Source organism: Eumetopias jubatus, unplaced genomic scaffold (assembly GCF_037043125.1).
Source record: "Eumetopias jubatus isolate StellerSeaLion01/CBP00866 unplaced genomic scaffold, mEumJub1_p1.0 scaffold_9, whole genome shotgun sequence".
NCBI classification, from domain to species: Eukaryota; Metazoa; Chordata; class Mammalia; order Carnivora; family Otariidae; genus Eumetopias; species Eumetopias jubatus.
This window is the reverse complement of record NW_028274815.1, coordinates 115,316,337-115,341,745: the sequence shown is the minus strand read 5'-3', so window position 1 is coordinate 115,341,745 and position 25,409 is coordinate 115,316,337. Positions and strand designations below refer to the sequence as shown.

At 49.7% G+C, this 25,409-nt stretch overlaps 2 protein-coding genes across 2 annotated transcripts; both read right to left on the bottom strand.

Annotated features, from left to right (window-relative positions):
• Positions 1-381: 381 nt before the first annotated feature.
• On the bottom strand, positions 382-6,525 carry BPIFA1 (BPI fold containing family A member 1). Its single transcript, XM_028118940.2, has 8 exons — positions 6,481-6,525; positions 4,805-4,976; positions 4,474-4,633; positions 2,929-3,036; positions 2,638-2,787; positions 1,694-1,778; positions 797-860; positions 382-422 (listed from the first exon to the last, which is right to left on the bottom strand). The coding sequence occupies exons 2-8, from the start codon at positions 4,962-4,964 to the stop codon at positions 382-384; spliced, it is 768 nt and encodes a 255-aa protein (XP_027974741.1). The 5' UTR covers positions 4,965-4,976; positions 6,481-6,525.
• Positions 6,526-13,767: 7,242 nt separating this feature from the next.
• BPIFA3 (BPI fold containing family A member 3) lies at positions 13,768-23,616 on the bottom strand. The gene is made up of 7 exons (XM_028118491.2): positions 23,493-23,616; positions 18,831-18,981; positions 16,888-16,995; positions 16,103-16,252; positions 14,757-14,841; positions 14,299-14,362; positions 13,768-13,802 (listed from the first exon to the last, which is right to left on the bottom strand). Exons 1-7 carry the CDS (start codon positions 23,614-23,616, stop codon positions 13,768-13,770), a joined length of 717 nt encoding a protein of 238 aa, XP_027974292.1.
• Positions 23,617-25,409: the final 1,793 nt, after the last annotated feature.

The window sequence follows — 25,409 nt, the reverse complement described above, 5'->3', positions numbered from 1 at the left end:
GGGCCAGGGGGCTCTTTGTGCATATGTTTGAGTGAGTGTGTGTCTTTGTATCCACATGTCTGTGTGTGTGTGTGTCCGTGTGTCCGTCCGTGTGAGTGTGTGTCCGTGTGAGAGTGTGTCCGTGTGTGTGTGTGTGTGTGTGTCCACGTGTGTGTATGTTCCCTCTGTAGCCGTGTGGTGGTGCTGCCTGTGTATGTCCACCTCTGTCAGCGTCTCTGTAGACTGCTCCGTGCGTCTCTGCCGCTGTGTGACTGTTTACCTCCCTCTGTCCCGAGCCCTCTGTGGCCCCCTGCTAGGAGAAGAGCCGAAGCACCCAAATCCTGGGGATTGGGGAACAGTACTCACCAGTTCAACAGAGGCTGGGTCCCTTTCCTGGAAGGCTTAGACCTTGATGACAAATTCCAGCCCATGGATCAGTAAGTCTGGAAGATGCAGACCAGAATGATGATCTCAGTGTGCAGGAGTTGAGGGGTGTCCCACACTCCCCCTGAGGCCGGGGGCTGGGGCACGGGAACTCTGGTGATCCAACTAAGCTCAGGTGAAGCTTGGCAGGAGCAGGACCTCCTTCCACCAATCAGCTCAGCTGTTCTCAGTGTCGGGGCTGATGGGGAGGGGGGGGTAGGCAGGGCCCAGCCCTCAACATTATCTGGATAATTCAAGGCAAAAAAGAAACCCGAAATGGGGAGAGCTGAGGCTGGAAGGATCTAGCTCTCTCCTATGGTATGCAGGGACAGAGCTCCTTGGGGGAAATCACTGCTTCTGAAGAGGGAGAGAGGCCTTGGGAGGGGGGACTTACCAGCAATGGAATCCACCAAGGTGATGTCCAACTGGCTGAGAACATCATTGACCAGAGGGCACACCTGAGCCAGGGGCAGAGAGAGGCACTGGGCAAAGCAGCACCTGGAGGGTGGCCCTGGGAGCAGCAGCAACCCCCAGAAGGATTCTCTGGGGGAGATTTTCTATCATTTTTCTGTGTCTGAGAGTGTTTGGTTCTAAGTGGTATCACAGATGGATGCTTACACAGTGACATGGGCAGATGGAGAAATGGAAGGCATGTATGTGAAGTGCCCAGTCACACACCGAGCCAGTGTTCCCTGTGGGATGTGACACCTGTTTCTTTTTTTTTTTTAAAGATTTTATTTATTTTTTGGCAGAGAGAGACAACGAGAGAGGGAACACAAGCAGGGGGAGTGGGAGAGGGAGAAGCAGGCTTCCCACAGAGCAGGGAGCCCGATGCGGGGCTCGATCCCAGGACCCTGGGACCATGACCTGAGCCAAAGGCAGACACCTAACGACTGAGCCACCCAGGTGCCCCTGGGATGTGACACCTGTTTCTAAATAGGGTGAGCTGAGGGGTGAGTTTCTGGGTGTAGGAGGCACCCAGGCATAGGCTAGAAGAGCGCCTGTCAACAGCCATAGTGGGGGGTGGACTGGGAGCTTCTTGGGGCTGGGTCCAGTCCGTTTCAGCTGTAGTGTGGACGTGCACAGGGCCTGGCCCAGGGCAGGACCCAATCAATGCATTTTGAAGGATGGAAAGAAGAAACATGGATAGATGAATCAGTGGACAGATAGACTGGTAGATGGAATATACGTATCAAACTGAGGAGTTCAGAAAAGCTTACTCCAGGGGCTTCTTTCAGCCTGAGAAGCTCTAAGACCCAAGGATCAGGAGCTGCCACGTTTACCCACTTACCTTGCCCTGTATCAGCTCAGGAAGGACTTCAGTCAAGATGCTGGTGAGACTGTTGACAAGGCTTTGAACAGGGAGGGGAGCAAATCTGAAAGAGAACATCCAGGGGGCAGTGCAGAGGCCTGGGGTTGGTATGGAAAAGCCTTTAGAGGGGCCACTGTGCCCACATCAGTCTCAGTACTAAATGACTGAAATGGGGCCTTGTCCACCCCCACCCTCATGCAGACAAACACCAGGGGGCCTGTCTGAAGGGAGTGGCGCCCTACACAGTAGTGCACACTGTGGGTATGTGTAGAATAAACATTTAGTTCCAGTATACAGTAGGTATTCAGTGAGACTTTGTAGAATCTATAAGTGGATGAACAATGCTTAGTATGTAGTTGTCATGAGGACTCGAGATGATACATGGGAAACACATTATATGTATTGAGTAAACATTAAACATGATGGGACGACTCCAACATATTATGTGTGACTCATTGTCCCTTGTGACAGGTAACCGAAATAAGGAATCCAGGTAGGCTGCAGAGCTATTTGCTGCAGAGCTATTTTACCCCATACTGGGACAAAGCACTTTCACACCTATTATCTTAGTGGATTCACTCAAGAATGCAATGTATCTCCGTAATACAGTAATCTGAGTAAGCTGAGACTCTAGCTGGGGAAGCACTGTCCGAGTTCACACAAGAACTGCTCCACCTTTCCACATGCCCCTCTGGTCAGTGGGCTTGAACTCAGATTTTTTATGGCCTTCGAGCATAAAATTGGTCAGCCCAACCTAAGAAGAGGTAAGTGGCTATTTACCCATCCATCCATCCATCCATCCTCCCTCCCTCCTGTTCACCTTTGCACCCTTCTCTCCTCCCATTGTTCCGTCTTGCCAGTCATCCATCCTTCATCCCATTAGTACCGTTTCTGGGCAGGAGAAGCCACCCCTCTGGCCTCACCCATTAAGCAGGGAGATTTGCAGGCTCCCAGGGGAGTGAGTGCAGTCACCAAGAACCAGGTGAGTCTTCCCCTGTTCATTTTTCACAGATAAAATTTCTGCAGTGATGTTTAGCTTCACAGCCACCTTTAACAGACGTCCGACCAGGGGCCTGCAGAGGAAAGTTTGCTGCATCTGCATCTGAGTTGAAGGCTCATGTCTGTCAGACTCCAGCACCCCCCTTATGGCTACGCATGGTCCTCAGGGTGTCCTTTGGTGAGCCAACCCCCACCCCCCCGTGGGGCCCACTCACATATTCACATTGAGGGTTATGCCCAGAGGGATGGTGACATAGAGACGATGACCTTCGGGGCTCTGCACGAGGCCCAGTTCCAGCAGCTGGGGATTAGTGATCTTGATACTGCCCATGGAGCAACATTGGAGGGAGGAATATTAGTTCTTTCAGCCCCAGGCCTAGAGACCACCTTTAACCCAATTCGACTCATCCCAGAGGAGGAGCTACCCATGAGGTGGGAAGGGGGAGACAGGAGGGGCATCTTGCGGCAACACGCATCAGTGTTTCCCAACCTCTGCGCTGGGTCAGATCCTGATACACCCTGGCCCTCTCCTCATCTCAAGTCCCTGAGGTATGCCAGGGTGGAGGCTGTGTCTGGCTTCTATTTACATGCTGCATGCCAGCTCAGAGTCTTACAAAGAAGGGGCCTACTCCATACTGGTTGACTTTGTGGAGGGATGAGTGGGTAGGCAGATGCATGGGAGAGTCACTGGTTAGATGGAAGAGAGGATGGACAAATGGAGGGATGAACGAGTGGATGAGTGGATGAGGTATGGGCAAGTGGAGTAAGTCCCTCACAAACATTTACGGGTAGGAACCACTTATCCTGCCATAACCTTCAGTGGCAGGTCAGTCAACAATGGTTACCATGCAGATCGAGGAGCAGGAAGTAGGAGAGAATGGAGAGAGGATGGAAGCGAGCCTCTTCCATGAGCCGACCTCACAACCACTGTGCCAGGTGATTGCACTGCTTCCAGTCCTCCCAACAGTTTTTCTCTGTGAGCACCATGATCTCCATTTTACAGATGGAGAAACCAAGCCCAGAGAGATTGAGTGCCCTGTGCCCTGTCACCCAGCAGGTACACGGTGCATTTGGAAATCAAAGTCAAGGCTATCTGTCTGTCTTCAAGTCAGGGGCAAGCACCTGGGTGGGTAGGAGCCTTGGAAATGGCTTTGATCCAGCCCTGTCAAGGACCCAGGCTTTGCCGGCTCCCTGGCATCAAGCTTCCCATTATTGCTACTTGCTTAGAGAGCTCTCTAGTGTCTCATGGGAAATCCCACATCAGACCCTTCACTGGCCATTACATTGAGGATGTCATTCAGGAGAGTAGCTTACACTTTCTCGCTTACATCAGAGGCCACCTGTGCTCTCCACAGGTGAGGAGAACAGAATTACCATGGTGCGGTGGAAAAGCCTTGGCTTTGGACTTAAGTAAATTAGAGTTCGGTCCCTGGCTCTGCATCACTCTGGTTGTGTGAGCACAGACACCTTTCTGTGCTTCAGTTTTGCCATCTGTAAATTGGAGATTATTAATTACACCCTAAAGCGTTGTCAGGATTATAGATGATGCCGGGGCCTCAAGATATGCTTCAGGACTGGGGGCAGTCACTGGTTCAAGAGGACTGGTGTTCCTTGCCAGGCTGTGGGAAGGGTCTCACACTGAGTCCTGGCCTCACGTTCAGACCACCCCTCTCCCTCCTCTAGGGCCACTGTGTGGGGCCCCCAGATCTCCATCAGAGGTTCTCTAGTGGGGGTGGGTACCAAGGCCTCTGACTACTCACTCAATGATACTGTTCAGGAGAGGGACCACTGAAGTCAATTTGCCAAGCAGGCCCCCAAGCAGGCCACCAGACGTGCCTCCTCCAGTGTTCAGGATGTTCAAGAGTGGAAGGTTTTCGAGAATGCCCAACAGACCCTCAGAGAGCAGGCCATTGCTGAGGGCTAAAAATGGGTATAAGGGTGGATCCTTGGGGGTCAGATCTGATAATTCCAGATCCTCAGCCCCTCTCCCCAATCATCCCTGTCTCCCTCCCCACACTGAACGGTTGGGTGGACACACAGAGACACACACACACACATACCTGAAAGAGGTTGTTACAGACTCTCACTTACCATCCGTTAAGCTTCCAGCAAGATCTGTGGGGCTTAGGTCCTGGACTGGAGTCCCCTGCAAAAGCGGGGTCTGGTCCAGGGGCAAGGGCAAGGCGTCCAGCAGGGCTGTGGTCCGGGCCAGCAGCCCACAGAAGACAATGAGGCCCCCAATTTGAAACATCTCTCTTGGTATCTGTGGACAGAGTCGTGGGTAGCATGGCTATCAGAGAGGAATTCATCTACCATCTATCTGCCCCCGACCTCCAGTACTCCAGGAAGTGAATAACAATAGCTAAAGCTACTCAGCATTTCCCCTGGGCCAGGCATCAGGCTGAGCACTCCATGCCCAGTAACTGATTTCATCATAACCGCCCCCTAAGATGTGGGCACTCATCACCCGCATTGCACAGGTGAGGCAAGGGCAGTCTAGTGAGTTTAGGTGAATTTCCCCAAGATGGTAAGCACACAGTAGGGATAGGATTTGAAGCCAGATCTGTCTGACCCAGAGGCATCTGTTTAATTAAGTCACCATCACATTTACTCTCCATTCATCTGGGCTTGCTTGCAACGACCTGAATCATTGCCCCAAGTTTTCACTCTTCAGACAAAGCAAATGAAAAGGCTGAGGGACTGAACTGTTTTGCCACTATCCCCATTAAGTCTTTTGGCCTGGGTCTAGCCTGTGATGGTTTGTGGAAGCCCTTTTAAATCACAGATTTGATTAGAGGTCAGATGGCCATAGCCACCATCTCATCCAGACCAATGCTGGAGAAATCCTGGGGCCATTCAAAGTCCTTATTGCATAAGAAGAATCGGGGCCAGAGAGGGGTAGTGACTTTCCCAAGGTCACAGAGCAACTTGATGGCAGAGTTGTGGTTGGAGATAGGTCTCTGACCCCTCCAGGCATACACACTGTCTTTTCTATACCTTTCTCTTCTTCCTTAAGCTAACCTGAACAAAATTTGGGGGCCAACCTCTGACATCCGGCTACCTTTTGCACTGTTCCCTCCCAGGTATCACCAACCCTCTCCTAGGTCTATTTGGTAGCGAGCAAAGGTGCTGAAAGCTTCTTTGGGCAGAATTCCATCAACTGGCTGATTCAGCCAAAGCCCCACTGTCACTGCTATGGCTGGCTGGAATTGAAAGGGCTTTTTGGTACAAAGAGCCCGTTGTGGTCTCTCTGGGGAGGTACACTTAGATTGCGTTCTCTGAATCTCTTTTGGACAACAGACCTTGTATGAGTGCAATGGAAGCTAAGGACCCTTGTCCCAGAAAAATGCATCAAAAATGTACAAAACAGGGTGGGTTTTAGGAGGTTTGTGGATAATGGTCTCAATCCACAATGGTAACCTCAAGTTAAAACTCCCACCGTAGAGATTTGGATTTAGGGTAAGAAGAGCATGCTCACGAGGGAACCCTAACATGGGATTTCTGCAGCGTGCACCTGCAGCCTCATGCTCCCCATCCTCATCAAATCCCCTTTTCTACGTTTCCACATTCAAACCTGACATCCATGGCACCCGGTCTCTCAGGGAAGCAGAGTGAATGGCCGTTCCCCCTCCCCCCGAAAATCCCTCTGAAAAAGACCCCTGATGAGCGATCCTAAATGCAGCCAGCCAGTGCCCACCCCACAGCAAGGAGCTCGGCAGCCCTACCACCCAGGGCGGCAGAGCGGGCGTGGGACAGGCAGGTCTCACCTGGGCTTCTCAGAGGTCCTGGTGGCTCTCCTGTTCGCCTCTTCCCTCTTCTGCTTGCTTCCGCCGAGGGGCTAGCATCTTTTATAGTGTGCAGATCAGGAAATGTGTGATCGGGTGATGGGTTTCTAGATAATTCAGAATTCTGTGGTCTGGTAGTGTCTTTCAAGGCTCTCCAAAGTAAATAATTGCCAATCACATTAGTAGGTGGGACAGTTAAGCCACTTGATGGACAAGTTAAACAGAGAAAAACTTGAGATGGGGATGTTACTCAAGACTTCATGGTTTCCTGAGCAGGGCCAAGGCCGGGGGCCCGTGCTCCGAGGTGGCCGGGCAGATCACGTTCGGAATGTGGGTCGAGGTGGCCTGTGGGAGCCCGGAAATGGGCTTCAGTCTCGTATTGAGGCTCTTTACCATTCCTGGTCCAATTCTTTTTCTCCATTTGGAGGATTCTTGCTCCCAAAGTGTCAGAAGATTCAAACTGCCTCTGACTTTCCTACATCGGGTGTCTCTTGCAGGACAGTCGTGTGCAGGGGGCTGTCCATCCTCATCAGAACCCTGGGAGGAAGGACATGCTGCTCTCCCCCTTTGCAGAGCAGGACACGGAGCACAGCGGGGCAAGTGCCCAAAGACACAGGATGTGGTAGAGTCAGAACTTCTTGCATCGGACGATCACAGTGAAACATTGTCGACGGCCAACACTTGCCGAGCCCTTGCCGAATGCCAGCCTGGCTTTGTTTGCCACAGACGGCATCCCCACGAATCCTCCCAGGGGTGTGGGCTGGGAACGAGTACCCCTCTTTTACAAGGGGAAAACCGAGGCTTGTGGTGCAAGTAGACATGTCCAGCTGCGCACAGCGGGCCTGGGGCCAAAGCCTTCACACTGCCTGCAGTCTGTTCTCCGAATCACTGTGCCAGGACATGAAGACAACTTCTGTACACTCATTGCCCATTTTGCTTTCTTGCATGTCGTGATCCCTTGAAATTTCACATTTATACCCTGGAAAAGTCTTTCCAGGTTGCCAGGCCTGAAGGATGCTGTGGCATCCTGGTCTCTACTTTTACCCTTTCTTCTTCCTTTCCCCACATGAAGTAATTAATAAGCCATTTGTCCCCACTGCTCAGGCCTTTGAATCCATTTCACAGATGAAACCATTGAGACATGGAGAGGTCAAGATCTGAGACTGGCGAGAGCAGCTAAACCCAACACCTTATGAGTAAAAGCAGAAAGAGGAAGAGGAGATGCATATTTATTGAGCACCTACTATATGCCAGGTGCTCTCCCTATCTGACTCTCATCTTTGTTGGGAGTGGTTGGTGTCGTTGCCCTTCAAATATCAGATGTGCAGACTGAGGTTCAGAGAGGGGACATCTTCCCAGGGATACACAGGAAGTGAATGGTGGAGTCAAAACTCACCTCTGTGTCTCACGCCCGTGTAATCGATGAGCATGCTGCCCTCCCTCGTGCCAGGCCTTCACTGGAACTGCTCTCCTTCCTGTTGGAGTCTGGCTGGTGCCTCCAAGGGGCTCGTGCCATGGCTTTGAACTCACTTACCTGTTGAAAGACTCTCTAGACTCCCACAGCTTGTGTGTTGTCAGCCATCCTCAAAGGGGCCTCATTTTTTTGTTATCTTGGTACAACTCTTATGGGTTCGTTCGGATTGCTACTATCTTTGTGGGGAAGCTGAGGTCGATAAGTGGAGGGACTGACTGAAGTTTGTGCAGCTAATTTCTGGACAGCTAACAGCCTCTGGTTTGAAGCCAGGAGGCTGCACGTGTATTATGGCAGAGAGGGGATGGGTCTGGGTGCAGATTGCCCTGATTCAAATCCCCTGACTCCGGGCAAGTGACTCTAATCCCTTGAACTTTAGTTTCCTCATCTGTACAATAGGAGGAAAATATCTACCTCACTGGGCTGTGGGGGGATGAGGTCTGGGGAGCAGGCATGAATCTCAGTTCATAATCTTAAGTGTCTATGTTTTTCTTTCTCATGTATCTGTAGCTTAGTTACCATTTCAAATGCCCAGTTTGCTGGGTAGCAGAAACTTCCCCATTTTCCTCTGGGGTTTTAGTTCTGTCCCAGGGGCTTCAAATGTATCAAGGCATCTAAAGGAGGCTGCCCTGTCCCTATTTTGACTGGAAATGGAGAGACATCCACTTGCTCTCTGGCCCCCCCTTACTGCTGGGATACTGTGCCTCTCTCCTGTCTAAGGCTCCCTTAGATTTAGCATTTACTTCCTACTCCTTGTTGGACTCAGAATCGTTCTGCTGTTTCTCAATTCCTTGGGCCTCAGGCTGGACTGTAGTGACCCCAGCCCATCTCCCTGGACCCCCTAGACCCTCCAGTTAGCATTCTCTCCCTGGGGTCTTGCCACCTCTCGTGGTTCTGGAAGGGGACATGGGCACAGGTGCCCTCCGTTCTTGAATCCAGCACACCGACTTGGGGTTTCTGATGTCCCTCCTCTCCTGCCAGGTTTTGCCTGGGGAGTAGCAAGGGCACCAGGCACTTTTCAGAACCTACTGGAACTATGTTCTCTTCAGTGTCTCTTGGACTTGCACACTCCTCCAACCTAATATGGAGAATGTTCTGGTTTTGGGGGCAGGAAATCTTGCTTCAGTTCAACATATATATATATATATATATATATATATATATGCTATTTTGTGCTCTGAGTTTTGAAATAAAGAAACACAGTCTTAAAATTCTTTAAAAAAAAAAAACAGGGGCGCCTGGGTGGCTTAGTCGGTTAAGCGTCTGCCTTCGGGCTCAGGCCATGATCCCAGGGTCCTGGGATCGAGCCCCACATCGGGCTCCTTGCTCTGCGGGAAGCCTGCTTCTCCCTCTCCCACTCCCCCTGCTTGTGTTCCCTCTCTTGCTATATCTCTCTGTCAGATAAATAAATAAAATCTTTAAAAAAAAAAACCTAAGGAAAATTGGCTCTTTCCCCTTTTGGTGTGTAGTTCTGTGACTCTTAACACATGTATAGTTTCACGTAGCTGCCATAAGAATCGGATATAGAGCAGTTCCGTAACTCCGCAGTCGCCCTCGCGCTGCCCTTTTGTTGTCACACTCTCCCCGCACCCACTGGCAACCACTGATTTGCTCTCTGTCACTACCTTTCCATCGAAGACCCAGGCTTTGGAAACTCTTTGCTTCTGCCGGAGTGGCCCTTCCTTGCAACCACAGGAGCTGCATGTCCCACTGCCCTGAGGAGGGCAAGGGGCCCGTGGGGCATCCGGAGACACGAAAGGTCACGCTGCTAATGTTTCAAGACCACCGTTTCCACCTTGATGAGGGCAGTGCCTTCCCAAAGTGTTTCTCAGAAACTGTAGGTGGTGTCCTTTGCGTCCTATATCTTGGTGGTGTGTTGGTTCTGGGTTCTGTTGCCCGAGAGCAAGATCAGGTCGGGGGGCTGCGTTGGGGGGGTAATCTTCAGGTGGCCTTGGAAACCCCAGTGGTTTTGTTGCAGGGCAGAGGCAAAAAGGGTTCACGGGGAGCTGGGTGCCCCAACTTTGATGAGAAAATAATTATCTTTTTTTCTTGATTTTTTTTATTAGTTTCAGAGGTAGAATTTAATGATTTCATCAGTTGCATACAACACCCAGTGCTCATTCCATCACGTGCCCCCCGCCAATGCCCATCACCCGGTTGCCCCATCCCTCCACCCCTCTCCCCTCCAGCAACCCTCAGTTTGTTTCCTAGAGTTCATATGGTTGGTCTCCCTGTTTTCATCTTATTTTATTTTTCCTTCCCTTTCCCTGTGTTCATCTGTTTTGTTTCTTACATTCCACATATGGGTGAAATCATATGGTATTTGTCTTTCTCTGACTTATTTCGCTTAGCATAGTACCCTCTAGCTCCATCTATGTCATTGCAAATGGCAAGAGAGAAAATATATTTTCTTAAGCAGAGTTTGCTTAAGTCCCATTTACCTCGGAGATGAATTTCCCACCTACATTTGCAGCTAATGATAGTAATAGTTTTTTTATGAGACCCTAGAGCTCTATAGCATCTCTATACCATGCAGAACAACCCTATGGAGGCACTGAGGCTCAGGGAAGACAGTGACCTGCCCAGGGTCAGCCCAGCTAGGAAAAGGTGAAGTCAGACCGTCATCCTGGGCTGTCCAGCTTCAGTGCTCTTAACTTTGCAAGTAAGTTTATGTCACAGAATCTTCAGAAAGTTCCTGCTTATGTTCTCTGGAGCCTTCCCATCCCTGTGACGTCAGATTGCCCTGAGTCCCAAGCCCAGCTCTGCTGAGGCCTCGGCAAGATGCTTTTCCTTCTTGCAGCCTCAATTCCCTCGCCTACAACGTGGGGCAGATGGCACCCACCCCCGGGGCTGTGGAGAGGGCTAAGCTGGAAACAAATGTAGCTTGCAGCCCAGTGCCTGGTGCAGAATCAGAACTCCCTAAAGGAAGGGCATAGAAGTTAAAAGGCATGGACAGGTGGGGCCTGGAGCAAGCTTTTGGGCACTTGGGGCTGAATTTCTGCTTAAATCCCCCCCAGACCCCAGCTCTGGTATTATAATAGAAGCCCATTGTGCAACAAGCTCTGCTGGGAGAAAACATGATGATTCCATGGCTCTATGAACCTCAAAACAAAAATAGAATTCTGAGAAACCCAAGGAGTCCCCTTGAGGAAGGAGGCCCCTGAGTCACCCTCTGAAGGATCAGGAGGAAAGCAGACAAAAGCTGCCTTCAGCAAGGGGCCAGGCAACCTCACTGGAAGATGGAGCCCAGCCCTTCTATGTTTGCTCTTAGAATCGTGAGCTAGAACCGCCCCCACCCCCACTCAAGGCTGTCAAGGGGAATCCTCTGTGTGAGAACATGGGCGTTTAGGGTTGCAAATCCCCAACGAAGCATTTCGGATTAGGCGGTCTGAATTGAAAGAAGGAGACAGGAGGCTCTCTCGCCCTATTCTCATCTCTGAGCTGTTGACACTTCCTTGTTTGCACTTGTCAATCCAGCCGATGGCCTCTGTCATCGGTTTCCCCTCAGTGTGTATGCGCGTGTGTTGGGGGGGGGTTAGGAGGAAGGGAGGGAGGACCAGAGGGCGGATCCACAGGGGCCAAGCCTGGGCTCTAGAGTTTGGCTGCCTGAGCGCAGTTGGCTTGATCATTCCTTGCTGTGTGATGTTGGGCTAGGGGCTTTCTCTCTCTGAGCCTCGGGGTCCTCCTCCATGGATTTGCTATGAGGATTTGATGAGACGCTGAACAGAAGCTCTGAGCACCAAGCTTGGCACATGCCCGTGCTTATTATGTGCGTGCTACTACGACTAATATGTATGTGTTATTTCCCCTTGATTTCTCAGCATGCTTTGCCTCCCTTTGGGAATAGGGTGGGAATCAATATTTAAGAACTGAATAGTCATTAATCAGATAATTAACAATGATTTAGATGACTTTTCATAAGCATTTCCCATGGACCTGGTGCATGCTAAACATATTGCAAATGTGTTTTCATATACTCCTACAAACATCCTGCATGGTCAATACTTTTTTTTAAAAGATTTTATCTATTTATTTGTCAGAGAGAGAGAGAGCTAGAGCACAAGCAGGGGGAGTGGCAGGCAGAGGGAGAAGCAGGCTCCCCGCTGAGCAGAGAACCAGATGCGGGGCTCGATCCCAGGACCCTGGGATCATGACCTGAGCCAAAGGCAGACGCTTAACGACTAAGCCACCCAGGCATCCTGTGGTAAATATTTTTTATTTAAAAAATGTGTATTAAAGTCTAACATATGTAAGAAAAATGCACATAGTGAACAGCTTAGTGAATTTTCACAAATTAAACACCCTCCCCACACCCAGCATCCAGATCAAGAAACAGACGTCTGCCTGGAGCCCCTCCTGGTCGCTAACGCTCTCCTCAGGGCTACGCACGGGCTTCACGTCGGATAGCACGGGTTCCTTTGCTGTTTTGGAGCTTCATATAAATGGGAGATGCAGCGTGTGCTCTTCCGTGCCTGGCTTTGTTATGTGCCTGAGATGCACCCACGTGGTCATGTGCTGTCATAGGTCATTTTCATGACCGCACAGCATTCCCCTGGGTGACTGTCCCACGGTATTTACCCACTCTTTTTTTTTTTTAAGATTTTATTTGTTTATTTGACAGAGAGAGACACAGTGAGAGAGGGAACACAAGCAGGGGGAGTGGGAGAGGGAGAAGCAGGCCTCCCGCGGAGCAGGGAGCCCTATGTGGGGCTCGAACCCAGGACCCTGGGACCATGACCTGAGCCGAAGGCAGATGCTCAACGACTGAGCCACCCAGGCGCCCCTTACCCACTCTTTTGATGGGCATTCAGGGTTTTTACTCGGACTATCAGGACCACTGCTGCTATGAGCAGTCTTGTCCCATGTCCCCCAGTGTCTACGGGCGCATGCTTCTGTGGGGCGCCTGCCAGGGAGTGGCACTGTTAGGGCACAGGCCAGGCCTATGTGGCGCTTTTGTAGATGCCGCCACCTGGACTTGTAAAGTGGTGGTGCACCTTACCTCCCACCAGCGGTGTCAAGCCTCCTGTTGCTCCACATCCTGGAAGACTTCTATCCCCACTTTGCAGGTGATGGAGACCTGAAGGTAAAGTGCCTTGTCCCCAACACAGCCAGTAAGTCCTCAAACCAAATTCATCTACTACTTAACAACAAGCATTTGCTGAGCTCACACTCTGTGCCAGCCCCATGGGGGCCCGTGGGGGCCAGGGGGTCAGCAGCCACTCTGAGGCACATGGTTCATACCCGCATGTGACTTCTCATTGGGCTGAATCGAATTTGAACTCAGATCTCTTCAGTGCGAACATTTATGCTTTTTGACTCTGTCATCCTTTCCCTGCACTCCTTTGGAGCCTGGCAAAGCACTTGGCACATAGTAGGTACTCAACAAATATGGGCCGAATGAATGAGGGAATGGGAAATCTCAACAGGGCCTTCCCCGCATTGATGAGCAAATCTCGAGATGGGCTTCTGGCTGCAAATTACAGGAAAACACAGTGTTTTTTCTGGTATTTCTAGGCTGATGAGCAAACCCAGGCATATTTAGTCTTAGCATGGACCTTCATCAAGTCTCACTTCTGGAACCCTAACCTCAGGGCCCAGGAAGAGGGTCCTCTGTACCCTTCAGAGTTAGAGTTTATTATGGGACAGGAAGGACTCCACAGGGCCTGTGGTAAAGGTTTTTGGGGGCAGTGGAAACCCCACTCTGAGGAAGACTTAAGGCCCCAAGGTGTGAAATCTCCTTCTGGATCAGTAGGTAGCCGGAGGATGCTCAAGCCTGGTATGCGAAGGGTTGGCTGGACTCATAGTTGGTTGCGTTCATGAGCAGAAGCCTGTTCTGTAAGGAGGAGAGGCAGGATCAGTCACCAGTGTGATGGCCCGTCCAGCCCCTGCAGGGGACTCTCATCCATCCATGCCAACCAAGGGCCAGTGCCTGAGGCACTTGCATTAAAATTCTTTCCAAATGATAAGTAGTTATACGCTTCTTCCTTTTACTAGACTGTGAGCTCCGTGAAGGTGGGGACTGTATCTATCTGCAAATGGTGGGTGGTCTCAGGTTTGGATTGGAGGCAGTGCTCCCTAAAGGACTGAGTAGTAATCTGGTAATCTGGAGGTTTGGGTGACTTGGCGGGGCACAGCCTGCTTGGTAGGGGTGCCCTCTGCTGTCCCAGCTCTCTCGGGGGACAGGAATGGTCATCATCATATGGTCCCCTCTAAGTGTTCTCAGAGCACATGCAGACGCCCCTCAGTAGGCCTCACTGGGAGTTCCACTGGGGCACCACTTTCATTTGCCAATCCTGAGTCCTCCTCCCCGGCTGGATGCAGACACTCACCCATGAGGCTCTTCAGCAGTTTCACGTCCAGCTGTCTGAGGATTTCACCGATCAGAGGACACACCTGGGCCGGTGAGCACAGAGAGATGGGTCAGGCCAGGGACTAGGAAGAGAAAACTAGATTTCCACAGGGAATCATAGCAAGAGCGGCTCCCTTGTGTTGAGCGCCAACAGGATGCCATGCACAGCACTTTCTTGTCTGCCGGAATCCTCATGATGACTCTGTGAGATAGGGGTTGTGGTGATTCCCATGCTACAGATGGGGACACTGAGGCACAGGGAGGCTGAGTCACTTGCCAAGGACACACAGCCAGTAGATGACAAAACTGAAATTTTTAATGGAAATTTTTCAGGTCCTGAAGCCCAAGATTAGAAACTCTTTTCTGAATTGCCAGTATATATGTCCTGACCCTCAGACTCAAAGATACCCTAGGGGACAATATTTTTCTCAAACTTACCTGACTTTCCACTAGGTGTGGGATAACTTTTGCCAGGTTCCCCCTGAAGTTGCGGAGAAAATGTTTCATCTTTGGTGAGATATCTCTAGAAAGAGAAGTAGATGTACAGAACAGATAAATCTATGCAGTACCAATGCCAGATGCATTGAGTACACCTTACACAGTCATTTAATCCTCAGCCAGCCCTATATAAAAGGCACTGCCGTCAGCAGTGGTCGAAGGGGCAACTTCAGAGAGGTGATGTGACTTGCCTAAGGTCACACAGCCAGTAAGTGCTGAATAGATTAGAACCAGGTCATTAGAGTTCCAGAGTTCAGTCCTTCCCTTGCACTGTCCTAGCCATGAATGCCTGGCATGATTTAGGCATTTAGTGAACATCTGATGAATAAATGAATGGATACCCACTGAAGACCTAGCTGCTTTCAGCATTCTGGAATTACAGGGAGAAATCACACCCAAATCTTACCCTCAAGAGACTCATAGTCTGCTGAGTTGATAGATATGGTCAGCCAGTATATAAATCTATTATCCTCTATTAATAAATGCACCTTATAAATAGCTCTATTTTTTTTTTCTGTCTTGTTCACGACTGTATCCCTAGCATCAAGCATGCCGTGTCTGGCTCATAGTACATTCTCAAACATTATTTGTTGAATGAATGAGTGATGAGGAGGAGTTCTAGAGAAGAAGGGAAGGGCATTCCAGGCAAAAGGATCAGCATGTTCAAAGGCACGGTGGCATGAAAATACGTGGTGTGTTGATGGAGGGGTAGGTCCTTCAGTGGCACAAGAGGGCGGAGAGCTACAGAGTGGGGCGGGTGGGAGGACGAGCGGGGTCCTGACTGACATCCAGGAGCTTGCTCTTCATTCGGAGGCTTTTGGAGAACCACTGGAGGGTTTGGAGCAGGAGCTAGGGAACATGACCACATTTCTGCGCTAGAAAGTTAATTCTGCTGCAGGGGGGAGAATGGAGTGAAGGAGGTGAGGTCTGAGTCTGAGAAAGCCAGCCTGGCTCCTGCAGTGGTCCAGGAAGAGGTCTAGGAGCCAGGGCAGTAGCTGTGGGGCTGGAGAAAGAGGAGTCAAGCAGGGGCTGCCGGTAGGTCATTGATGGGAACCAGTGAAGGTGGGCTGCAAGGCGTGGGGAAGAGGAAGAGCCACACACAAGGCTTGTGGCTCCTGGGAGGGTGGCTGGGCTATCACTGGAATGCCGACTCAGGAAGAGAAGTAGATCATGGGGAAAGGGTGAGGTCTGTGTTGGGCTCATCCAGGAAGTGGTGGAGATGTGTGGCCACAGCTGAGGCTAGGCAGGAAGGGGCTCAGCCCAGGCGAGGGCTGCTGGGGCCTTACTCGGTTAGGACTGTTGTGTAGCTGCTGCTTGGCTCCACAGAGCAATTGCCTATCACCAGATGCCTCCGGCCAAACTCGTCTTTCTCCAGCCAGAACTCCACAGCGAGGTTCATGCATGCATGTGTCTTTATGATCTTGTTATTGAAAGGCCTGGGGATGAGAGAGAGAGAGAGAGAGGAGGAGGAGGGAAAGGGCAGGAGACAGAGAAGGCGGTGGAAACAGCCAACACAAAGGGGAGAGTGACTCTTTCAACAAACCAGCCCTGCCTGTGGACTCCTGAGGCCAGCCGGTGACCAAGGACAAAATGCTATTAGGCAGAGTGACTTCTGAAAATCCTTTAGATAGACCAGCTTAGGGGCCTTTCAGTATGGAGAAGTGGGGAGTTCATCTTATTTAAAAAATCTGTACCGTTTAGCTGTGGTCTCCCTTTTCTTGGGGGCAGCTGATGATAAAGGATAGTCTGAACAGATGGAGGGAAGGTGATGATATAATTAAAGTGTTTCTGTCTCTCTTTTTTAAATCAGTGTAATGAACTCACATAGGTTTAAATGAGCAAATGACCGGGGATTGCCACCCACATTTCAGCTGAAGAAACTGGGACTCAGAGATGTGAAGTGACCTGCCCAAGGTCACACAGCGAGTGAGTTCAGAAACCAGGATTTGAACCAGGTTGGAGTCAGAAAGATCTAGGTTCCCCAGGTTGCCAAACTCCACCCTTCCCCCAACTCCCAGATTCCCACTGAGGAGGAACAGCACCCCACCGACCCTGCTGCTGTGTGACTTACAGTCTCAAGTCAATGTCAAATTCAAGTAAGATGTTTGCTGAGAACCACTCCTTATGGAAAGACATCCGGATCCCACCGTAGTCTAACTGAATGTTGGTGATGTTGGCGCTACAGAAGGAAAGAGCAGAGGCCATTCAAGTGTGAGGGAGCTCAGATGTCAAGGCCTCAGGCTGACAAAAAAGACTGGCATGCTGTTTACGAAAAGGGCTTGGCATTAGGTTTGGAGTCAGATCCTTTTAAAGATGCTCAGAGGGTAAGAGCCACCTGCAGGAGCCCGGGGCTGTAAGGTGTCCCAGAGGGCCCTTCACAGCTCCACACGATGAACGTGTTCAACCCGTAGCCAGCTGCAGACCCGGACTGGGGCTGTTCTCAGACCCAGCCACTGCCTCCTAGCACAGGGCCCCACAACCTGCCCAGGTGCCCAGGCCCAAGCCCCGGGAGCCTTCTTGGCCTTCTTTCCATCCCTCACCTTCACATTCAACCCATCAGTGAATCATGCTGGCTCTGCTTACAAAATATACCTGGAATTTGGCAACTTCCGACTCCTTCTGTCCCTTTCACCTGGACTAGGTCACTTTCACTTCTTGCCTGGAGATGCTCTAGTTTCTCTCTGGGCTCCTTGCCATGAACTTGGCCTCTCTACAAACTATTCTCCATGCGGCAGCCAGTAGGCAGCCCTATTACTTAACATTCTCCCTGGGTTTCTCACTGCTCTTGGGATAAAAGCTGAACTCCATACCATGGCCCCTAAGACCTGCAGGGTCTGGCCTCACCTGCCTCCACAGCCACACCCTTGCTCACCCAGCCACAGAGGACTTTTTCTCTTTCTCAGACGCACCAGTCTCTTTCCTACCTCAGGGCCTTTGCACTTACTGCCCTTCTATGTCCCTCACGTGGTTTGCTTCCTTCTCTTCATTCTTCCTAGGGATTCTGTCTTTAGAAAGGTCTTCCTGATCAGCCCCTCACTCTTACCCCTTACCTTGCTAAAGTTGTCTTTATAACATATCCCTCTACGTGAAATTAGTGATTTACTTTTGTGACTTAACGCACTAACTTGGATGTAAGATCCAAAAAGGCAGTGACCATATGTCCCATTCATAGCTGTATTCCAAGTATCCAGCCCAGATCCTGGTACACAGCAGGTGCGCAACAAATACTTGTAACAACTATTAAGGGAATGGAAGGAGGGAGGTGATTGTGGCTGCACATGTCCAGGGAAACCCTGCTGGCAAGTACCAGTGCTCATTAGAATGGCGAGAGCTAGGGGCGGAATGAGTGAGAAGGGAGCTCAAGGGCGCGGCAGGCTGGAGCTGGGGTGCTGCCCTGGAGCAGCAGGGAGCCTGGGAGCTGAGGAGGCCCGGCCCTCCAGAGGAAGGAGTGGGACTGTAGGCGAGCAGCCGGGGCCAGCTCTGCTGGGTTAATCGGAGCACCCAATGCCTATGCATCTACTGTGTGCGACAGAGAAAGCTCCCAAGTCCCTGAGGCAGGGACAATTATTCCGCCCATTTCACTGATGAGGGCTTAAGGCTGAAGCTCAGAGACCTCAAACACCTTACCCAGAGTCACACAGCTATCAGGCAAGAGAGTGGGGTTCAAATGTCCGACTCTAGTCCTGGGTTCCTTTGGCACCCCAGACGTTTATCCAGGCTGTACTCTGGGCACCCATGTTATAGAGAGGGCTGGAGTGCTCCACCAAGGTTGGTGGCAGAACCGGGACTTAATGCAGAAGCTTTATTCCTGGCTTTGCTTTAATTACCCTGTTATGCTGCCTCCCCAAATGACCCCTCATATTGGGCCCTCACTCATTCTTATATTGGGCCTTTTATCCTCTCCTTCCGATCTTCCTGCTTTCTCTCTTCACAGCCTCCATGCCCTGAGCTCTGCCCTCTGACCCAGAGCTTTCCAGAGAGTCCCAGGGCCAGCGATGGGGTTCAGGGGCTCACCTGCTTTCTTGCTGATGCTGGAGGCTCATGCCGCTTATTAGCCAGCCCACCATCCCTGGGGCCGTCTGCCCTGAGGCATTCAGACTGTCCATGAGGCGGAGGTTCTGGATTCGGCCCTCTGCGTTGTGCTTCATGAGGCCCTGGGCAATAACTGGAAATGGACAAGGGACCAATGACATTGCACAATGTCATAGACAAGGTAGGGGGTTTGGAGTCAAGAGGCCTAGGTTGTGTGTGGGCTGGTGCATTTGCTTCTTGCTGAGTGATGGGTGCTTGTCACCCCCCAACTCCACTCTCTACATGGGAATCCACATGCCTTATCTGGGAAATGGTGCTTTGCAGGGCTGAGGCAACACCCCTGCAGAGGGTCTGGCAGGCAAGAGCTGCTCAAACGAGATATAATAGTGGAAAGCCCACCCGGTGCAGTTTCTGAGTCTGGACCACAGAGCCTAACGTACAGCATGTATGTCCCAATGAATATTGCTTGAAGAGAACAACTAAGAAGAGAATGAATATAATTTTTCCCACACTGTGCCCAGAATAAGCTGTAGGACTAAGCGGAACTACCAGCAGAAAAGAATGAATTCCAAAAAGGAAAGGGATTTTCAAGTGCTGGGCATGCTGAAATCCTGCCTCTCTTGGCGCTAGGATTGGGCCCAGCTCTGATGAACGTCCGAGCATACCACAGGACACATTTATTTCCCTGACTTGACCCTCCCTGTGATCAGAACCTACACTGCAGAGCAGCAGAAACCATGGTTCCTCCTCACTCCCCTCCCTCCAGCTCCCAGACCCCCTTTCATTATCCCATGTTTCTGTTGCCTGCCAATAAGAAAGTGTGTCTAGAGTCCTAGATCTGGGTTGAAATGCTACCACGTTTCTGGGTCTTGATTTCCTCATCTGTATAATGGGGACAATAATAATGCCCATCTCACAGGATTCTTGTGAGGAATATTGAGATAAGTTATCCAAAGATATTTGGATAAATATCATTTATCCATAAAAGAATGTTATTGAGCATCTATTGGCCTTGTGGCCAAAGACACAAACCAATTTTCTGTCTAGTAAGAGAGACATACATTGACCAAATAGTTTCAGAGATTGAGTGATACTGTAGGTATGCCTAGAGCTCTTAGTAGTTCTTGGTTAATGATAACAACACTTGGATAATTGTGAGCAGTACACACTAGTAGTTGCCAGTCCAATATCCATTTATCCACCTACCCATCCATCCATCCATCCATCCATCTACCCATCCACCTACTGATCCATCCATCTATCCTCTGTCCAACATCCACCCATCTGTCTATCCATCCATCCACCCTCCCATCCATCTTCCCTCTGTCCAAATAGCCACCTGTCTATTCATCTGTCTGTCCATCCTCCCCTTCATCCACCCTGTCATTCCCATCTGAACCCTGTCTTGATTCAGGCACTCTCTCCAATTCCTGGTCCAGATGAGGCCTTTGATTATCTGAGCCATCATTGCCCAGTGACTCTTTCAGGTTTAAAGTGGGCATGTGACCCAAGTTGGCCTTATCAGACTAAACGGAAGATCTTATGTTTCATGTTTGAGGGGAAGTTTCTTTATTTGTCTCCTCCTGGGAGGGAGCAAGCCAGTTTGTCGCTCTCTTGGTCACTGGCCACCATTTTCCTACCACACTGGGAACTAGCAGCCTGAGGATGAAACTGTGATGAGAGCAGAGCTAAAAAAAAAAAAAAAGGATAAAATCCAGCTCTGGATGGATGGCACCTTTGAGTTGCTGACTGACTCAGACCTGGGGTTTGTCCTGCCTATGAGTTTTGGTTATATGAAATAACGTTTTGTTTTTTTTTTCATCATTTAGGCCATATTGAGTTGGGTTTTCTGTTCTGTGCAGCTAAGTGCCCTAACTGATATGAGAGGTGGTTATAGTGATAAATATATTCACAGTTGAAAAAGCACTTGGCACATGCTTCTTGTCATTTAAATCTCCAGGGCAGCCCCATGAAATAGCATTCCAACTACACCCATTATAACCATGAGGATGCATGGGCTCCCAAATACACATGAATGTGTTTTATAACCTAAATGGAATGGATAACTTTGTGGCAAACCATAAAATGCCAAGTTGTGATGAGGGAAGTGGGAAACATTGATAATCTAAAAGATTTAAGAAATAGTAATTGAAGATTTCATTCCCCAAAAGTTTTTGATCTGTATGGTTTTGGGGAAGAGTTTGACCAAACTTTATATAAAGAGATAATTGTGAAAGAAAATAAAAAAAGAAGAAGATGCCAAATTCATTTTATGAGCTAGTGTAACTTGCCAAGCTTCCAGAATAGTACAGGGAGGAAAGGTCCACGTCAATTTCATGTATGAAAAATCTGCTAAAGTCCTATAAAATTATTACCTAACAAATTGACTAGCCAGCCAATAGCACATTATAAAAATACATTACGTTATAAAATATATTTTAATATGATACATTATAAATACATTCTAATACATTATAAAAATAGTACAGTATGGATATATCATTCTAGTAAGTCACAAAAATATCATATTTATTCCAGAAATGCTGGGATGGGTTCAACAGACAAAAATCTACTAATACAATTTATCACATTAATGGTTTAGAGGAAAAAATGGAGTAATTTTTAGATGCAGAAAAACATTTGTTAAAAGCCAATACTGATTTATGATTAAGAAAAATTCAGAAAACCAGGACTACGGGGATTTCTTTAACATGATAAAAAAGATTTCAAAAATCTGAAAAACCTGAAAGATACACTAAGTTTCTAATGGGTGACCTCCCATTGCAAAAATGTCAGGTCTCTCTAAATTAACAAATTCAGTGAAACCCAAATCAAATTTCCAGGTAATTTTTTTCTTTAAAGAACTCAGCACACTCTAAATAAAATTCAAGAAGATAAATCAGATAAAATCGCATTTTACAAAGATGTAGTATTTAAAATACTCTGCTGGTGGTGTAGAAATAGTTACACAGACACAGAATGCAGAGCCCCAAAGGGAATCCATGTGCTTGGGAACTTGATCTTTCAGAGATGGGTTGAGAAAACAGCCTCCTTACACAGATGGAAGTGAGGCTGGGGCCGTGACTTACATGCATAAGCAACATAAAGGTGGCCTCCAGATGGGTTAAGATCCTGAACGTGAAGGGTAAAACAATATAGCTATTAGGGAAAACAGTAGAAGATGCCTGGGGTAGAGACAAGGGTTTAAGACTCATCAAACACAAACCATAGGATGAAATTTTGATGAGTTTGAAAATCTTCCTGTTTGGTGAAGGACCTACAAACAAAGTTGATGACAGTTTGGGAGAAATGTTAGCACTGGTTAAACCTGATGAAGGACCAGCATCAAGAATAAATTAACACTAGGGGCGCGTGGGTGGCTCAGTTGGTTAAGCAACTACCTTCGGCTCGGGTCATGATCCCAGGGCCCTGGGATGGAGCCCCGCATCGGGCTCCCTGCTCAGCAGAGAGCCTGCTTCTCCCTCTCCCTCTGCCAGCCGTTCCCCCTGCTTGTGCTCGCTCTCTGTCAAGTAAATAAATAAAAAATCTTAAAAAAAAAAAAAGAAGAAATTAACACTCAAATCAGAGAGGATAAAAAAATCCCCGGGAGGCAAAGAGAAACATGGACAAGAGGTAAGGACGGGGAGTCCTTCTAAGAAAAGAGAGACATAGCAGAGTGCACTCTCTGTGCACACACAGAAGGAAGGCCCATGTGAGGACACAGGGAGAGGGCAGAGAGACCCACAAGCCAGAAGGAAGAGAGGAGGGGTTTCGTCAGAAACCGACCCTGTGGGCGCCTTGATTTTGAGCTGCCAGCCTCCAGAACCGTGAGAAAAGAAATGTCTGTTGTTTGAGCCCCCCAGCCTGTGGTAGCTTGCTGTGGCCACTGGAGTAGACTGAGGCAGATGGGTCCTCTCCAGTGTTGGGGAACAGGTGTGGGGAGACAGCTGTGCTCGTTTGTCTCTGGGGCGGGTATAGACCAGCACAGCCCTTCTAGAGAGCAATCTGGCAGTCGTTAGTTAAATTGAATTTGTACCCACCCTAAGGCCCAGCGACCCGTTCACTTCTGGGTCTATCCGAGACATTCTTCCCTGGCTCCTCACAGGGCCACGTGCAAGGATGTTCCTCTCAGGGTAGCTTCTAATAGTGGGGAGTTAAAGACGACACAGGTGCCTGTCCTTAGGGAAATGGCCAAGCAGTGGTGAGTCCAATCTCATGGACTTCTCAGTACTAGCCTGAAGCAACCGACGTCAACAGCACAGTGTCCAATGAAAACAGTAAAAACCAACAAGATCCATATGGCAGTATCATCTATGCAAATCAAAACACTGTATATTGTATCAGGACATGAGCATATATAAACACATGCGTTAAACACACCGCAGGGCCTGCTGAGGAAGGGGGGTGGGAGTGAGAATAAGCGGTAAAGGGGAAAACAACAAAAAAACACAAGAGGGCCTTGCCATGATTCACTGTAATGATGACGTGCTGTGAACTGGCATATGATCAATTCAACCTCAGTTTTCTGTACTTGAGGTCTAAGAGAAAAAGGAAGAGAGAGAGTGACTGACCCGAGGTCACCCAGCAGGATGATGCCTTCCCCACCCACCCTGTGACCGTGGGCAGAGCACGGGCTGAGCTTACTTCTCGCCAGAGCTGGTTTGCTGTCCATGTGGGTCTTGGTCAGGCCACGCCAGGGCTGCTCGTGCAGTGCTGAGGGCACGGACAGCAAGCTGAGGAGGACCAGGAGCCTCCAGATTGGACACATCTTGGGTTCTGGGACCTGCGGGTGTCAAGAAGGGTCAGATGGTACCCAGGAGGGTGGTTACAGGGTTGGCTGCCTGAATGAGTGGACTCATAGTTTTCTGTCGGAGGACGACACCAGGGTCAGCCCTGAGCATGCCGTGGCCGGGGGGGCGGGTGTCGTGATGGGCTCTGGCAGCTGCTGCTGGGCTTTGCTCACATGGTGAGGGCAGCAGGTGGAACCCTGGGGGGAGGGCCAGGGACCCAGAGGGAGGCCGTGTTGCTTGGATACGCCCAGTAGAGCCCACTGTTGGGTCATCCAGCAGCCGTCCTCTCCTTGACCCCGCACAGGCTGGGTGGTGGGGATCCTTGGGGATCCTACAGTAAATGAATGAGGATGGCTAATTTCAGGCTTTCCAATTGGACTAGGACTTTCTTTTCTTTTCTTTTTTTTAAGATTTTATTTACTTATTTGACAGAGAGAGACACACAGAGAGCTGGAACACAAGCAGGGGGAGTGGGAGAGGGAGAAGCAGGCTTCCCGCGGAGCAGGGAGCCCGATGTGGGGCTCGATCCCAGGACCCTGGGATCATGACCTGAGCTGAAGACAGACGCTTAACGACTGAGCCACCCAGGCGCCCCTAGGACTTTCTTAAGGGCAAGATCATTCGCAGTGCCTACTGTGATGCTTGCTTGCCAGAAATTAGTGTTAATGAACGTTTGTTGAGTGACTAAATGACTGAATACATGAATGAGTGAGAATAGTTGATCTCTGAACCACCTACCAAATTATATAAGTTTCTCTAGGGCAGGGTGTGAGTCAAATTAATCCTCAAGTGTCCAGTGCCTCCCATGTTTACTGCACTGTAGTTAGCAATAAATGTTTGTTAAATGATATGAACGAACGAATGAATGAATGAATGAACAGTTGGATGGATGGTTTATGGATAAGATTTACAGGAGGTAGACAGAGAGCCTTGAAGCCAAAGCATTAGGTTTACTTCATTGCTCTGGAGTTGGAGGTCAGAGAAACTTCGGTTCAAATCCCCCTGTCCTCACCATCTCAAGAAATGGTGCCACAGTCCATCCAGTTGCTCTGGCCTCAGCCCTTGGAGTTCCTCTTGACTCTTCTTTCCTCATTGCCCACAGCCCATCTGTCAGAAAATGCTGCCAACACTTCCAGAATCTGACCACGTCCAGCAGCTCCTTCTCAGCCACCCTCACATTGGCCTGGATTACTCTGGGGTGTCCCTACCTGATTTTGTGGCTTTCTCCCTTGCCCGCCTACAATCTCTTTTGTACACAACAGCCTGTACAGTCATTTTTTAAAAAAGATTTATCTATTTTTATTTGAGGTGGGTGGAGGGGCAGAGGGAGAGGAAAGGAAGAGAATCTCAAGCCGACTCCCTGCTGAGCGCAGAGCCCAGTGGAGGGCTCGATCTCACAATCCTGAGATCATGACCTGAGCCAAAACCAAGAATCAGACGCTTAACCAGCTGAGCCACCGCAGTGCCCCCTGCAAGATCACTTTAAGATGTTAATCAGACCAGGGCCCTCCTCCGCTCCAAATTCTCTAAAGTTTCCCACTGCAGCCACACAGGCCTCGGGGGTCTGGGCCCCACAGTTCAGCCGTTCAGCTGCTGGGAGCTCTGAGACAAAAGGCACTCTTCACTCCCTGTGCTCTCCTCTCTGGCGGTAGGGAATGTGCAGGGTCCTTTGCAGAGCTCACAAAGCCCTGGGGCCATCCTTGGGCACCTCGCATCCAGTTTTGTAAGAGATCATAAGGAAAGCATTAATTCAGGGTGATGGCTTTCCGGA

Excerpts from the sequence above, each read along its gene's own strand:
- BPIFA1 (XM_028118940.2), bottom strand. The coding sequence starts at position 4,964 with ATGTTTCAAATTGGGGGCCTCATTGTCTTCTGTGGGCTGCTGGCCCGG. Across the intron at positions 3,037-4,473 it reads CTCCTGAACAGTATCATTGA|TATCAAGATCACTAATCCCC; the intron begins GTGAGTAGTCAG and ends CTCCATGGGCAG. Across the intron at positions 861-1,693 it reads CTGAGCTGATACAGGGCAAG|GTGTGCCCTCTGGTCAATGA; the intron begins GTAAGTGGGTAA and ends CCCCTGGCTCAG.
- BPIFA3 (XM_028118491.2), bottom strand. The coding sequence starts at position 23,616 with ATGTGTCCAATCTGGAGGCTCCTGGTCCTCCTCAGCTTGCTGTCCGTG. Across the intron at positions 18,982-23,492 it reads CAAACCAGCTCTGGCGAGAA|TTATTGCCCAGGGCCTCATG; the intron begins GTAAGCTCAGCC and ends GTCCATTTCCAG. Across the intron at positions 16,996-18,830 it reads CAGCATCAGCAAGAAAGCAG|CGCCAACATCACCAACATTC; the intron begins GTGAGCCCCTGA and ends TTCCTTCTGTAG.